This window comes from Babesia bigemina, assembly GCF_000981445.1.
Source record: "Babesia bigemina genome assembly Bbig001, chromosome : II".
NCBI classification, from domain to species: domain Eukaryota; phylum Apicomplexa; class Aconoidasida; order Piroplasmida; family Babesiidae; genus Babesia; species Babesia bigemina.
This window is the reverse complement of record NC_027217.1, coordinates 2,403,223-2,418,543: the sequence shown is the minus strand read 5'-3', so window position 1 is coordinate 2,418,543 and position 15,321 is coordinate 2,403,223. Positions and strand designations below refer to the sequence as shown.

The following is a 15,321-nucleotide window of genomic DNA, read 5'->3' as shown; positions in this document are numbered from 1 at the left end:
GCTCTAGGTGGTGCCGAGCTGGCCGCACTGCGTCGCCTGCCGCTTCCGCACGACATTCCTGAGAGCGTCTACGCAGGCCTTGGTGCACTCGTAGTTCTGCTGAGTGGTCTTAGCCTGCGCTACCATGTCCATCACGCGACTCTTGAGTGACCGGACGCGCTCCTCGAGGGCATCCAGGTCCATGGACGGAGCCTTCGGCTTGTGTTCCAAGTTCTCGTAGTAGAACATGTGGTACGGCAGCAGCTTCGCTACGATGTCTTTTACGTAGAAGTGCTTTCGCCCGTTTTGAATCGTGTCCTGGTACGGCGTGTCGATCTTGCCGCGCTCCCCGAGCACGCTCTTGCAGTCCTCCACCAGGCACTCCCGCATACGGTCGCGCTTTTTGTCGAGTAGTTGCTGGTACGACTCCACGATGATGCGCGGTGCCGACACTAGGCTCTTGTTAACGTCGTTGTCGACGTTTTTCTCCTTCTTGATCTCGTCCAGAATCGACTCCTCGGGTTGGCGCGATACGGCGCCCGCATTAGCAGGGGCGCTTGGAGGCGGTACCATCACTGGCGGCTGCACCGCCGGCTGAGGAGTCGGGATCGGGGGCGGCTGTATGGATATGGTCAACGGGCCCGGCGTGATGGGGACCATGGGTGCGATGCAGTTGGGCATGGATAGGGGCGTATGCACAGCCATGCCAACTGGGGCGGCGATTGGTGTAGCGATCGGCGTGGGCACCGCCGTGTTGACAGCGAAACCTAGGGGAGGTGGCCCCGGCGAAGGGGTGCCAAGGGCAGTACTGTCCATCGGCATGGCCATCCCCATGGCCGGCGTCACCGCATACTGCACGGGGTAACTCGCACTAGACAGGCCAGACACGCTCATATTGCTTTTCATGCTCACTGGGGGCGCCAGCTTCGCTTTTGTCGTGACGCGAATCGTTGGCGTGCGCGGGGTGATATGCGCGAACGGGTCCCGCATTTGCGGCATCATGTCCGCCGAAGGCACCCCTTCCGCCGTCCCCATCGACGGCATTGGGAATCCAGGCATCTTGTGCTGGCCAACTGGCGTCATGACCGACGGCCCGGGAAACGGCATATGGCTGTTGGGGTCGAATGGGATCCCCATCGGCACGGTCATTGGTTGCGTCACATCCATGCCGACGAGCGGCCCCTCCTGCACGCGCAGCTCCGGTATAGGCACAACCGCAGGCGCGATGCCAAGCATGGCTGCGGGCGGCGGCAGCAGCGGGTTTGGGTGTGGCACGGCCATTGGGGGCGGACACGGCTGCGGCACCGCCGCAACGTTCATGACCTGCGCCTGGTCGATAACGGCTGGGGGTACCAATGGCCTCGGCCCCCAGGGAAATGGGATCTTCGGAGGTGCAATCGACTTGACCGCGTTATTGAACGTCTTTGATGCGAAGTCCTCCAGTTTGCTTGTCGGAATTTGCGACATTGTGGCTGAACTACCGCCGCTACCTTCTTCATTACGCACGCGCGAACCGCTTCTACGTGGACCCGTTGCAGCACCTGGACGTGTTTGCTTCACCATAGGCACATACGGTTTCTTATCCTTGGGCTTATCCATCCTCGGCGGCTCAAACATAGTGATAGGCGGCCCTTCGAACTCACTCAGCATCTTATTCATCGGCATGACAGGCTCCACTCTGCCTTTGGACTTCCCTACAGGCTCGTCGCGCAGCGACCCCCTCCCGCTAACCACTGACTTAGGCGATGGAGTCGGCTGCAGCTGCTGCGGGTTTGTTCCTGACGGAGGCGTGCCGAGGTTGGGCCGCAGGTGCTCCATGTTCAACATATCCTGGTTTCCAGGTGTAGAAACTAAAGGCGCCGTATTGTAGCTCACGTGTGACCGGAATGCCTGGTTCTGCAGATCCAACCCTCCCATCATTATCGTGCCGTCCTGCCACTGCCGCATGGCTGGCATCGGGCTCTGCATCGGCACTGGTGAGCTGCCGGGCCAGCACGGCGGTGGCAAGGCAACATTGCGATATCCAGGATCCATGGGCACATGCTGCGGCGCCTGCTGCAAAGGGATCAGAGAGGGATCCTGCGGCACGTAATTAAACGCGGGCGTGTTGTTGGGATTAAACATTATACCATTTAAATCAGGGAGGTGCTGGACCTTAGAGTTGTCTGAAATATCTCGCGGATACATCTTCCGCTGCAAACTTTGTCACCGGCTGCTTCATCGGCACATTTAGCGGTAGGTACTACCTATCCGCCGCCCGCGATCTTACCCGGAGCCCAGGAACATCCGACGAATGTAGAAATCGGCATCCAGCATTCTTTGACGCATCCCCCTTGCGATACTAAACTGCTTCGAGATGCGCTTCTCCCGTGATTCTCTCGGATTTTAAGCCTCTATATAAGGCATAAAATCCTGACGGAAGAATGCGCTTTATTACGTATTGCCTTCTGTTCTGGCGGAGAACAGTGGGCAAAGGAATCTATCACAGAGCCTCACGCGCTCCTCGCAACTGCTGATCATCACACATAGTTTGTCTTTCTGTTCCGGATTAATCACACATGTGATTAAGTACCCGATTGCCATACAAAGTGCGCAATTACCGCTAATGTGTAAGGAGTCGAAAGATTCGACATATCGTGTGCCACGCGTTAGACACGCTGAAGCCGCTTTTGATTCCCAGCCTTGGCGGCCACAGTACGTAGCACCTTTGTAGGTAGCTGGTATCAAGCTAGTTTCAGATGGCTAATATTTTGTTTGCTTGTGTGTGTCGCTGCGCTGTTTATGACCCTAGTCATCAAGACGGCCACAGAGGCAACACATTTAATGCATCGTAGGACCGTGTAACCAAATGAAAGCGTTCTTTGCGGGCAGCACGGAATAGCGTCGCAACGTTGCCTCCACTGTAGCAGATGGCAAGTTTCTTGCTATGCCTTGCCAATACACGTTTACTACTGCGTCAACTTTAGCACGGTTCTCTACACATTTCCTCACAACTTGTTGCTACAATGTGCTATTGTTGTTTCGTAAACGGAGGTAGTGCAACGGCGCCGCAGTTGGCCGCGCGTGCACTGCAGTCCGGCCCGCCGCTCCACCCGCGTCTATAATCGGTATCAACTGGTCGCCTGCTGATCTGAGTTATGAATCTGCGCAAGCTTGCGACTCCTCTAAATATTTTGAGTACGTCCGGTGCGCTCGGCTGTCATCACCTTCAGTTGCCAAATCTACCGCCTTCTTACAAAACATGGATGACCACCAGATTGCCGCCTGGGTTGAGCAGCAGGCTCACCAGAACAAGGTCGTCGTGTTCTCCAGGACGTACGTGCCGCCTCCCTGCCTATAATGTCGCTGCAGCACCTGCCCATACTGTGTGAAGGCCAACGGCATTTTGATGAGCGAGGTTCCTTCCGACGTGGTTTGTTTGGCTCAACACAACATCAAATTTGACGCAGACTGTGGTCCAGCTCGACGACCACCCTGACCGCCCCGCAATCATGGAGTACTTCCGCACTACCACCGGTGAGTGCTCATGCGTCTGATTCCGTCGTCTGTGACGGCGTCCGATGATAGTGTATTGTGTTAAGCTTGCGTTATGCTACATTCGGTGTTGATTGATTGTGCTGGCACGGAAAGCGTGTACATGTATATTGTATTTTTGGCTTTTGCCACAACTGTCACCTTCCGGGGATAGTGGTATTGTCTGTTGGCTGTTTTTTGGTACTGCCTTTGATTTTCGCTCTCTATATGGGGACAGTGCTTACATCGCTGATCACATAAGATTTTTCTTATAACGTTTGCAGGCGCAGCCACGGTGCCCCGCGTGTTCATCAACGGGAAGTTCTTCGGTGACTGCAGCAAAACGGTTTGTGCGAATATTTTGCTGCGGCATCACGTTCAGGTTGCCGCTCAGCAGTCCGGTGAGCTCCGCAAGGTGCTCCTTGAGGCCGGCTGCCGCCTGGAGTAAGCTCCCAAGCTGCGTAAATTAGTGGAGCACCTCGACTCCCAATGAAGGCGCCTGCAAGTTCCGCTTAGAACCAGTGCCATAATGTCCGACAGTACAGTATTGAAACAACTATGTATGATTCTGAGAGCCTCTATGTGTCGTGAGTAACGCGGTTTCTGCCTATGCCTCTTATGGCACCAAGGTGTATACGGGTGTTGCGATGTAATCTTCTTCTTGTGTACGCTAACACATTGGACAGTAGTTGCCACTAAACCATATAACATGCCTTTTGCACGAATGTTCGACCTAAAATTCCCACGTATTGCGGATTTCAACCCGCCTTCCACTACGCGTGCCTCCGTCCCGCTGTGTGACGCTCATGTCCAATCTCCCAGCAGCGATGGATATTGCAGCAATACCTAGGGCGTGGCTGACGCTCGGCCGATACTGCTCGAAAAACCACTTCGGCAGTACGGCCTTCTTTGGAAGGCTGCCGAACGCTGGAGCGAGTCTCCCGCGAGCAGCTCGTCGCCATGCCCGTTCATCGACGGCCGTATATCGCAAGTCGTTTCCATCGGAGAACTCGAGAGCTACGCTTTCAGTGCAAAGACGAGGGTTCTCGTCGTCGGTGGCGCTGCAAGAGGCGTGGAACGTCGATCAGCTTCCGTTCATCGGGGGCGCCAAAGGTGCGTTGAGAGTTGCCCATCCGAACCATATGGCCGCTAGATTCGAGTCCCGATACCGGTGCCCACACGGCATCCCCAGTGGAAGCCGTTGTGCACGATGATTTCCAGTCCCACCGTCTGCTGAAGGAGTCGTTCGGCAGCATCGTCAAAATATACTGCGATTCAACGGACCCCAACTACGCGCAGCCGTGGCAAATGCGAAGGCAGCTGAAGAGCATCGGATCAGGTTTCATCATCTCTGGCCGTTTGGTGCTGACTAATGCGCATTGCGTCTCGTGGCAGAACCGCTGTCTGCTGCGAAAGCATGGATCGACGGTTAAGTACCCGGGGCGCGTCGTGGCGATTGGGCACGAATGTGACTTAGCGATTCTGACGGTTGACGACGATTCGTTTTGGTCTGGCGTGAAGCCGTTGGAGCTAGGCGAGGTGCCGAGCCTGCACGACGCGGTGACCGTGGTTGGGTACCCAACCGGCGGTGACAACCTCTGCATCACATCCGGCGTTGTGTCGAGGGTGGACGTGACCACCTACGCACACTCGAACTTCCGCCTGCTCTGCGCGCAGATCGATGCGGCGATTAACGCCGGGAACTCCGGGGGTCCGGCACTGAAGGACGGCAAGGTCATCGGCGTCGCTTTCCAAGCCTACGACGAGGCACAGAACATCGGGTACATAATCCCGACGTGCATCATATTGCAGTTTCTGCGGCACATAGACTTGCATCGCCGTTACACGGGGTTCGTCACCATCGGCATCACCTACCAGCTGCTGGAGAACCCAGCGCTCAGGGCGTTCGTGGGTCTGGACTCCGTACGCCAAAGTGACCTTCCCGAGAGTGAGTTACGCAATTCAACTGTTATAGCACCATTATGCAGACGTTACTCCCTCGGGGATACTGGTCTGCCAGTGCGACAAGGTGGTGAACGACGGCGACGGCCTGCGCACTCGTGACGTCATCATGGCCATCAACGGCTACGATGTGGCCGACGACGGCACCGTTAGTTTCCGGTAGGTTGCGGCATAGCGCATTAAGCTTTATAAGTTCGCAGCGATGTCGAGCGGGTGCACCTGGCGTACGCGCTTACTACTAAGTTTAGCGGCGACCCGTGCGAACTGGTGGTGCTACGCGACGGACAAGTGCTGACTCTGACCGTGCGCCTCCAGAACCCCAACTACCTGGTAGCGGAGCACCAGTGGGAGATAATGCCGCGGTACTACATATTCGGTGGCCTGGTCTTTGTCCCCCTGACGATGGAGTACCTGAAGGACGAGTTCGGCAAGAAGTTCTACGAGCGCGCCCCTAGTTCGCTATTGCGGCCGCTGAGTGACCTCTTCGCCAAGGAGCGCGGTGAGGAAGTCGTGGTGCTAAGTCAGATTTTAGCGTCTGACCTCACCGTTGGGTACGACTTCAGGAATATCCGCCTGGAGCGGTTTAATGGCGAGGCTGTGCGTAACCTCCGCCACCTCGAAGAGCTCGTGTCCTCGGTGCCGGAAACGGAGCAGTTCGTGAGGTTCCACTTCGAAAACGAGGTGGTGCTGGTGCTAGACCGCGAAAGGGCGTTGAGCCTGCATCAGCAGATCCTCGACCAGCATGCCATCCCGTCGCACAGGTCAAGGGACCTTTAGCATGGTGACTTCTAATGCAGTAATATTGCCAATATAATCTGTATCTAATTCAACATCGCCTTCCTTACTTAACGGTTTACAATGGAGGCAGCTATTGAGAACTGTGGAAGTTTCAGATTTGTGTCATGAGTGCTTCAATGCCCAGCTATTTGTGTTGAAATGATATCGTATACAGAGGTTATGTAATTCGCATATCGAATGACGATAACTGAGGCACAAATTTACCCTGCCTTCCTATCCATTTTAGGCGGTTCGTTGAGTCGGTTGTGAGGACCGCGCTACACATCCACACACTGCGACGTCGCCCATGGTGGAATCCTACAGGAATCACATGTCTAACAACACGTTTGCTTTGATTTAGTGCGCTGCATATTTTTCATGTAAGAAGCGCCGCCAACTAGTGCCAATGGGCTTCTGAAACCGCTGTCTGGACTGCGCAATCGCAGCCAATACGACCATGCGAAGATTCGGCCGTGCCACAGCATTTGCAATGAACATGAACCTCTAAAACGTAGCAACTGAGCCTGACTATGTGATGTATAACCATCGCATCACGCTGATCTTGTTCGGCGTCTTCATTGCACTGGCGTTGGCGGCGAAGGACGCAGATGGATTTGCCCTGCATCAGCCGCCGCCGAGGCGCTTCGCCCTCTACAGCAAGTGGTTGATGGAGCCGAAATTTCCCAAGACCACGAAGCGGTATATCACCACCCGAGCGGGGAAGACTGAGGTGATTGGACAGCTGAAGGAGCTGCTCAGCCGAAGCAGCGTGCTGCTGCGCTTCACGTACAAGAGGTTCACGCCAAAAGAGCGCGTAGTGCTGAATCGCAAACTGCGGTCGTTCATCTACACAGGGAAGGATGGATCTGAGCCCTGCGCGAAGCTGCGGATGGTGAAGAACACGCTGATAGAGAAGGCGATGCTGGGCACCCAGTGGGAGGTTTTCGCGCCGCGTATGCACGGCCCGTCAATGTGCTGCTTCGTGTTCGATGACGGGCGGTTGCCGCAGATTCTGACGGCCATTGAGCGCTTGCGGATGGCGGACAAGAAGATACGTCGCCATGTCACCCTAGACAGCGCGTCATTCGCGGGCAAGGTTGTCGAGCCCCTTGAACTGTTCAGGATAGCCGACTACGCATCACGTGAGGATGTCATAGCGCGGCTGATGTGCACGCTGAACGGCGGATCGGCAGGCGTTGCGCGGGGGCTGAAATCAGTGGCAGCGAAGCTCGCTATTGCGCTGAACGAGACCACCAAAAAAGGTGACGCCAGTGATGCCGCTTCCAGCGCACCAACCAGCAGTACAGACAATGTAGCAACGCCAGAGGCAACTGCAGTTGCTGCCGCATCAAATTGACGCCCCAAACCGCCAGACTGATGTTGGTGCCGGGGACGCCCAATTACGTAGTACAGTAAAACATACATCCTAATGATTTTTAAATTTCGCACACGACGTTTGTCTGTTCATTAGCTAACTTTTGTAAAAAAACGGAGATGGCCATTGGCTGCACTGTCCACTAGGGTCGTAGGTACGTCTCCAAAACCTTCCGCTACACAGCGGTCCGAATTAATATGAAGAGACAATTGCTGCGCCACATAACAGGCCATAATACAGGCGGTATCCTAGCTTCCATTCCGAGCTCCAGACGGCAATGCGATTTATCAAATGCCTAGGGTGGTCATTTACCGCTGAAACACACTTGTAGGCGTTATTCACGCTCTGCTAACGGAAGATGCTGCCTTATTATCATCCGAGCGCTTGAACAGGTAAAGGTAACCGTTGCCGGTAGATGGCATGTCGTACTTGAGCACCTTGGAATCGTTGAAGGTGTACCACTGTCCGTTCTTGTTGACGTGGCAAACGTAGTGGCCAGTGTTGATTTTGGAGCCGACGTGGGAAATGACGCTGAGCAGCTGGTACTTGCCTTTGTCCTTGACCGTTGCTTGTACCGTCAACTCGGCAGTGGCAAGCCAGTCTACTGCGGCGGCAACGTCGGACCCGAACCTTTCCGCAGCTCTGTTCGCCTGCTCGAGCGAATAACCCAGATCCATCAGTACTGACGCGTTGACCGCCAATTCCGAAGCGTCGTTTTCTCCGGTCGCAGTGTCCTGAGACACGGTGTCCATGTTGGCCAGTATCCAGTTGACGCATGCGTCAACGTTGTGGGAGTCAGCGTGCTCCCCAGCTAATCTGCATAGCTTCTCTGTGAATCCCATGGCCATGAGCGTCTGCAGCAGTTCTGGGTTCATCTGCTTCTTCGCCTTCTTCACCTCGCGAGTGTTGCACTCGACGGTGTAGCCGCCACGCGGCCTTTCGCCCTGCGTCTCCAGCGTGATGCCCTCGGACGGAATGACCACGTTGTTCGTTATCTTCTCGCTCGTTCCGTCCGCTTTGAAATAGAAGCGATTCAGCTTGACTACGAGGTACTTGGGTAGTGTTAAGAGGGCGTTGGTGATGATCCCCGTGTGGTGCTGCCCCTTGTCGAGGTAGTCGATTTCCTGCTCTTGTTCCCAGTAATTGAAACAGTCCTGCGACACATTCATTACAGGGTTAAAAGCAAAAATGGTTCCCAATAATATTGCTGGCATTACAAGTCTCACTCAAGTGTTAACGTACATGACAACGTCAAATTTGCATTGATCGTAGCATCACCATTGACACAAATTCATTAACACAACATAGAGTTAATATATCACGGCAACAATACATTTTATGGAACCGAGTGAAATTCACTGAACAAAAACACAGTTACAGCGCAACTATAAGGTACAACCAACGCCATGGAACGAGGGCAACGTACCATAATGTTGATCGGTTGATTGGGGTCGATGTCCTCCTGACTCATTCCGCCGGTGATGAGTGGCAAGCAGAGCATGTGCATCTCGTTATCGTTGTAGGTGATCTTGTTGAGTGCCTCGCAGACTATGTACTGCCGGTACTGGAAGAAGAACATCTTTTTGATTTTGCACGGCGTTTTGGCGCGCCTGTTGATTTCAGGCTCCATGTCAGCCAGCACGTTCAGGAAGTAGCTGAAGAACTCCTCGGCGTCCTGCTGGTCGTTGGTGGCGAAGCTCTTGTTTTTGATGCCAATGGCGTACTTGAGCATGGACGGCTTGACGGCAAAGTTCTTATACTCTGCAGCAACATGTGTAACATTCGCAGCGTGACCTCACGTTCCGGCTCGACGAAATCAACGTGTTCGTCCTCGCACGCCGTGCGGTACCGCCTGATGAGCTCCAGCTGCTGGTCCACCACACGGCTGGTGGTCATGGCCTTGACAGTTTTGGCGAATTGAATCAGCACGTCGTCGCACGGCTTGACAGTGTCAGGCACCCTCGTTGCGATGCTGTCGTAATGCTCGCAGAAATACGACGCCAGGTCTGGAACAGAGGCAAGCATCTGCATAGCGGAGTTGAGGTAGCAGCTGTTGCCGAGGTTGTCAAGACCAACAAGCCTGCTCCAATGTGAACGTGAATAGCGCGATACCGTACCCAGCGCCATGTACCACATGCGATTCGGAGTTCATCTCTGACCAGTCGTGTTTCTCGTTTTTCTCGATTTCCAGCTGCAGTGTCGACTTTTCCGTTTCCTTCAGTTGCCTGCACCAATTAGTCGCGCATCAAGCCAAAACTCACTTGACGTCGATGCCGAAATGAGCCAGGTGGTCAGCCAAGTACGGGTCCACGACCTGCGTGTCCTCGTCGGGGGCATAGCTGTAGACATCGCCTGAGCTGGCGGTGATGGTGCCAATCTTCACGGCCAACGGGAAAACACCCCCGGTAGCCTGGTAGTGCTGGATGGCCGCGCCCTCGTCACCGTCGCTGCAGCCGCCGGCGTCATAATTCTTCCGCCCACAACCGATGTACCTGCAAGACATGTGAACCGACGTGAGTTGCGGTGGCGTACCCGTCCGAAAGGTTGAGCCACAAGTTGGTCCTGGCACCACATCGCTCGCACTGTGGGTTCTCGTAGTTGATCTTGGGAGGCGCTTCAACTTGTATGAGATGTTTCGCATACTTTGACTCGGTGACGTAGTCCTTCCACACGAAGTCGTCGGCGCTGAAGTTGAACCCCGAATGGTCTATAATCGCGTTGCAGACGGCGGCAACATTGTCAGGCGCTTCGTCCAGTGGTATTGAGACTTGTATGGACGGTGCGTACACGCGGTAATCCACGACCTCGTCGCACGTTTTCCGTTGCTTGAAACTGAACCTCATGAGCTCGCTACCACCTGCAACGTACACTGCCTCCTTCTCCTGCGACATTCCCGCGTCATCTGCTACGCCGTCTCCGCTAGCCTCATGGTTCACCGCCTCTTCGTTTGCGGAGGAGTCGTTCTCCGTGATCGCTTCAGGCTTCCGGGGCACCAACCTTCGCACAACGTGTAGGTACAATGCACCCTTGGCATTCCTGTCGAACCGCAGAAGCTCTTTGCCGAACGACTCGAAACTCTTCAGGTTGATGTAGAGTCCGTCTGGCGACTTCTCGGTATCCGTGCTGCACGGCATCAGCGCATCTCGAACGAAGGCAGCGTCACAAACACCACATGAATACCAATTAATAACGACACGTCACACAAGACAAACGAGTGCCGCTCTGGAAACGCTCATACCTGTATATACACTCGGCCTTGTGGACTGCCGCGTTCTTGCGCGGCGGCTTAAGCGCGAGACCCTGCGCCAGCTGCGCAATCTGCTGAGCCGGAGTCACCATTTTGATTAGATGTGTATTGTTGAGTACTTCCCGGGAATGTGTAGAGGGTCGCGTACGCCTCCTCCGCCTGTTCCCCGCTTCCCCATGAGCGCGGCATTTGCCGTCTTCCGTGCGATGGATCGTGATGTATAGGCCCTCCGTACGGGCAAGTGCCCGGTGCCTCCTGATCGCGCTCTTTCTTGTAATCTTCGCGTGGCAGGCTCCCGTCTCCGCGGTGTCTAATCGGCGCCATGGAATCTCGACAGCGTCGCCTTCTTATCGCATTTCGCCCCGCCAGGCGTCTGCAGCGCGCCCTATGGCGATGATAAAGGCCGAAACGCCTCTCGTGAAGCCGGTATCCGTGGTGGTTCACACGTTTTGGGGTAAGGAGTCGTGCTTCAACACGCAGCTGCGCCTGGACTGCGCTGTTACCGACACGGGTCACTCAATAAAGCGCGCGGTATCGGCGCTGACCGGCATACCGGTATGCCTGCAGCGTCTATTTGTGAGTGAGAGCGTGTGGAACCTGGGAACTCGCACCAAGTTCGCCGACAACGACCAGATATCGGACTTCCCCGCGCTGCTCAGGCTGCGGCACGACACCAAGCAGCCTGAACTGCACGTATTGCTGGAGATCCCAGTTCCGTACAGCCACAATTTGCGATCTGACGCGGGCAGCATCGCGGAGTACGCCGCGGCGCTTAAGCGTTACAGTTCGCTCCTGAGTCGTGTGAAGGCAGCACGCAAGGACCCCAAACTCCTGCTGGACCCGGAGTTGCCACGCGAAGATCAGGCGCCGGATACCGATGCTCGCACCGAAACATACCCGTCGACTGGTAGAGTTGGTGCTGTGGACGAGGCTACGGTCGGTCGAGTCGTTGAAAGGAACGGATGCGCCTTGTCACCAGAGGGTGCTGAGCGAGCCAGCAGCAGAGCTGCCGATGGCCTCAAAGGTTCATTCGTGACACCTATCGGCAACGACACCGTTGCACGTGCCGCTGCGGTCTGCCCGGCAACAAACACAAAACGGCCGACTGCGACCGGATCAGGAGAGGCCGGCACCTTCGTGTCGCCCAACCGCAGAATGCACCTGCTGTTTTTCCACGACTATCCCACGCCGCCCGGCGGCGTCGGAGGCCGGCTGCGGCAGTGGTTCCACCAGCAACTGCCGATCGACTGGGTGACGAACGCGAAGTTCGCCTTGCTGTGCTACCTCACCAGGGCCAGCTGCAACAACGAGCCGTGGGTCAAAAAGGCGCTCCTGTACGCGCCGCCGGTGGGTCTGCTGTGCCAGACGCGGCTAGGGCGGCTGCTGTGCCGCAGCGCCTTCCACATGCTGCCCATGGAGAAGCTCCCCAAAGGTTGGTTCGATTACGTGGCAATAACATTATTCCAGTTGTGACCAACGTGCTTCCCGCCCACATCGCGCAGCAGATGGAGTGACCCGGCTGTCGCATGAGATCGGCACCACCATGCTTGTGGCCAGGAAACGCGAGGATTCCGCGCGACCAGTCCACTACTGCCTGTCCTTGTTCGGGGGCTTGGCCCACTCGACCTGAAAAACATGTCGACGTAATGATCGCAACCCACATTCAGCAGCAGATTGTCGTAACCCTGCCTGTTGAGCTTGTTGATGGCGTTAAGCGCGTCCTGGCGCGTGGCGTAGGTGATGAACGCGAAACCCTTGGAGAACTGCGTCTCCTTGTGCTTGGCGAGGTATGCCCTGTGGATGCGTCCAGCCCGGCTGAACAGCTCCACGAGGTCCTTCTCGCGCACGTCCTCGCTGAGGTTGGTGACCCTGACGGTGTTCTCGTCAAAGCTCCTGCGGTCGCCGCCGCCCTCCTTGCGACTCGGCGGGATGTACTTGGCGGAAGTGTCCCGGTCGTCCATCATCTCGCCGGTGTCGCTGTCGTCGCGGAGGCTCTTGAACTTCATCTTCAGCTCCCTCGTGGCACGCGTCATGTTGATGTCGTTGGGGGAGTATATGAGGTCGAGGTTCTCCTCCTGGTTGACGCGGCTGCGCCTGCTGACGGGCTGCTCGATGATGATCTCGTCCTGCGAGACCATGGTGACACCGATATCGTTGTTCTTGTCCATCTTGAAGCACGACATGTCCTCCCTGAGCTTCGCAGCCTTGTTGGTGCGGCGCGGCACGCGGATCTCCTTCACCCGCTTGGTGATCTGCGAACGAGTTAGGCGCCGGCAAGACAGAAGAGGGCCGCGACACACACTGCTGACGGAAACACGGCCGGCGCATGAACTACAGAGATGCACATGTTGTGTCATCATACGAGCGATAGCCGTTGCGCCAACCACTATGAACGTAACGCAGCAGCTATACAGGTGGTGAATTCCACAACCACGTCAGCAGTGCTGTGTTGACCGCTGTAAACAGCAACCGCTAATCTCCCGTGCCCATTTCGCCAGCATATACAACGCATAATCGTACAGCAACCCGCGTCAGACGGGCGAGATGCAAACTCCGCGGACTCACCTTCACGGTCTGTCCGTGGCGATTCTTGGTGTAGGAGGTGACGGTCTTGATGCCCTGGGCGTCGGGGGCGCTCTCGAAGCCCATCAACCTGTGGGCGTCGATGCCGTCGACGTCATAGTCCTCATCGGCCTCGATATCCGCCCACTTGGTATCCGCCATCAAATCTGCAACGCGCGTTAGAGGCTGTGACACACCGCAGCCGTGTCGGCCGGAGCGCGACCTACCATCCATCATTTTGGCGACGTATGTGTGCGTACGCAACCGTGTAAAGTATATAATTAAACATTAGTGAAGTGTCACGTCCCCATACCGAGCTCGCGCGCCCTAGTACATATTGACGTTGAGCTCCAGGAAGGATTCGGACTCCTTCTCGGCCTGCAAATCGCGCTATACGGACGACTAAATGTGCCACTAACGATTTTCCGCTCGATGGCGCGTCGCCTGCGGTCGGCGTACCCTGCGCAGCCGTGTCTGACGGTCTGGGGAAGGCTCACCTCTTTTGGTGTACACCATGCCCGCCGCAAGCAGGGCGATTAGGAGGATGATTGCGATAGCTGCGCAAAGTCAGTTCGAGATCCGGGTGCTCCTCAGCTTACCGTAGCCTTTCAGCTTGATGAAGTGCCAATTTACCTGAGGCAGATTGAACAACTGGTCAAGCGAGATGCTGGTGGTGTCGTACCGCCGCCATATTTATACGGTCAGGGAAGCCGTATGCGATTCCTATGCCGCGGCGCCTTTGTATGTGTGGCTTCGTGGCAAAGGCACACTCTGTACTAACGGCCGCAACGTAGCTGCCAGCGAACGGCAATTGGTGATGCGTAAATCGCCTATACTCAACATACCCTGCCTCCTAGCAGCCAGTTGATCTCGGCAACGTCAGCTTCCGAGAGGGTGATTAGTCTGCCGATGCACTGGCTGTCCCTGGCCTCCCTGATTTGAACGGCGCTTTGCGGCAGGGCAACATTCTTGCATATTCTGATGCGGATTAGAAGACGGGCAAACTTCCACACAAGGAGCAACGAATATACGCATAACACCGATATGGAACGCGGTTACGATCATTTTACTGTGTCGAAAATTTGAATCGCGGTGATTCCGCCACCACACCCATTCAGTGGGTGGCCAACTGCCAACACCGCCTGATGCCACAAAATATTTACGCAATCACGAACAAACGGCAGCATGCACGCGATAAGCGTGCACTGGGATGGCTTGCGGCCGTCTGGAAAAACTCATCACTGCACGAGTCACACTTAGACACGCTGACCAGCAGCCTCATCTAGATGACCTACGTTTTGGACTCCTCCTCCGCTAAGAGGTCCGCGAACGGCAAACCCGCACGTGGAGAGCATGCTAAACGACGTTTATGTGCTGTAGCGCTTTAACGCACCCGCCCAAAGGGCCTTGCAAACCCCTTTGCATACGTACGCGACCACCGGCCCGTTCCCACCAACTCGCTGAATATACTGCTCCGAGGACGAACGCGTCGGGCCTGCGTGTGTGTATGAGCTACGTGGAGTCGTTCCTACATGCTAGCGCGGCATACAAGCCGAAGAGCGTCTGGAGACAGCGCTCCCGGTTAGGCGCATCGCGGACGATGGCGCTGCTAACGCCCAGCACCGCCGCGGCGCTATCGCAGACACCGAGACCGACTTTCTAGCGATAAATTGTACGACGAGGAAGCTGTGGACGGTACCTCGCAGAGGTGGCGGTTGAGGATGGAATCTGGCGCGCCGAGCGCCACGCAACGGATTGGCGGATCCTCGCTTGCGGGAGCTGTCCGACCCACTAGCGCTGCGCAGATGTGCCCTAAGAGTATGACGGTGGTTACGGCTAGCGCCATTTAACTTTCTCTACAGCAGCAGGTTTCCGCGTCTTGCGCGTCACACCACGCAACGAGCGG

At 55.9% G+C, this 15,321-nt stretch overlaps 8 protein-coding genes across 8 annotated transcripts; 4 read left to right on the top strand and 4 right to left on the bottom strand.

The window, feature by feature from the left end:
* Window positions 1-3: 3 nt before the first annotated feature.
* Window positions 4-2,166, bottom strand: BBBOND_0210760 (hypothetical protein; the record flags this gene model as incomplete). Its single annotated transcript, XM_012912658.1, has 1 exon — window positions 4-2,166. One exon carries the CDS (start codon window positions 2,164-2,166, stop codon window positions 4-6), a length of 2,163 nt encoding a protein of 720 aa, XP_012768112.1.
* Window positions 2,167-2,888: 722 nt separating this feature from the next.
* On the top strand, window positions 2,889-3,940 carry BBBOND_0210750 (glutaredoxin-like protein, putative; the record flags this gene model as incomplete). Its single annotated transcript, XM_012912657.1, has 5 exons — window positions 2,889-2,895; window positions 3,054-3,294; window positions 3,331-3,391; window positions 3,429-3,495; window positions 3,777-3,940. The coding sequence occupies 5 exons, from the start codon at window positions 2,889-2,891 to the stop codon at window positions 3,938-3,940; spliced, it is 540 nt and encodes a 179-aa protein (XP_012768111.1).
* Window positions 3,941-4,319: 379 nt separating this feature from the next.
* On the top strand, window positions 4,320-6,231 carry BBBOND_0210740 (DegP protease, putative; the record flags this gene model as incomplete). Its single annotated transcript, XM_012912656.1, has 4 exons — window positions 4,320-4,605; window positions 4,685-5,440; window positions 5,481-5,613; window positions 5,655-6,231. 4 exons carry the CDS (start codon window positions 4,320-4,322, stop codon window positions 6,229-6,231), a joined length of 1,752 nt encoding a protein of 583 aa, XP_012768110.1.
* A 535-nt stretch (window positions 6,232-6,766) lies between these two features.
* BBBOND_0210730 (membrane protein, putative) lies at window positions 6,767-7,588 on the top strand (the record flags this gene model as incomplete). The annotated part of the gene is made up of 1 exon (XM_012912655.1): window positions 6,767-7,588. The coding sequence occupies one exon, from the start codon at window positions 6,767-6,769 to the stop codon at window positions 7,586-7,588; it is 822 nt and encodes a 273-aa protein (XP_012768109.1).
* Window positions 7,589-7,944: 356 nt separating this feature from the next.
* On the bottom strand, window positions 7,945-10,945 carry BBBOND_0210720 (ubiquitin carboxyl-terminal hydrolase, putative; the record flags this gene model as incomplete). The annotated part of the gene is made up of 7 exons (XM_012912654.1): window positions 7,945-8,760; window positions 9,033-9,367; window positions 9,406-9,686; window positions 9,724-9,831; window positions 9,868-10,098; window positions 10,139-10,729; window positions 10,845-10,945. 7 exons carry the CDS (start codon window positions 10,943-10,945, stop codon window positions 7,945-7,947), a joined length of 2,463 nt encoding a protein of 820 aa, XP_012768108.1.
* A 124-nt stretch (window positions 10,946-11,069) lies between these two features.
* Window positions 11,070-12,326, top strand: BBBOND_0210710 (membrane protein, putative; the record flags this gene model as incomplete). Its single annotated transcript, XM_012912653.1, has 1 exon — window positions 11,070-12,326. The coding sequence occupies one exon, from the start codon at window positions 11,070-11,072 to the stop codon at window positions 12,324-12,326; it is 1,257 nt and encodes a 418-aa protein (XP_012768107.1).
* Window positions 12,327-12,440: 114 nt separating this feature from the next.
* BBBOND_0210700 (translation initiation factor 3 subunit, putative) lies at window positions 12,441-13,652 on the bottom strand (the record flags this gene model as incomplete). Its single annotated transcript, XM_012912652.1, has 4 exons — window positions 12,441-12,479; window positions 12,515-13,105; window positions 13,419-13,582; window positions 13,643-13,652. 4 exons carry the CDS (start codon window positions 13,650-13,652, stop codon window positions 12,441-12,443), a joined length of 804 nt encoding a protein of 267 aa, XP_012768106.1.
* Window positions 13,653-13,742: 90 nt separating this feature from the next.
* Window positions 13,743-15,007, bottom strand: BBBOND_0210690 (hypothetical protein, conserved; the record flags this gene model as incomplete). Its single annotated transcript, XM_012912651.1, has 8 exons — window positions 13,743-13,793; window positions 13,835-13,875; window positions 13,913-13,972; window positions 14,015-14,048; window positions 14,261-14,393; window positions 14,711-14,771; window positions 14,809-14,910; window positions 14,965-15,007. 8 exons carry the CDS (start codon window positions 15,005-15,007, stop codon window positions 13,743-13,745), a joined length of 525 nt encoding a protein of 174 aa, XP_012768105.1.
* Window positions 15,008-15,321: the final 314 nt, after the last annotated feature.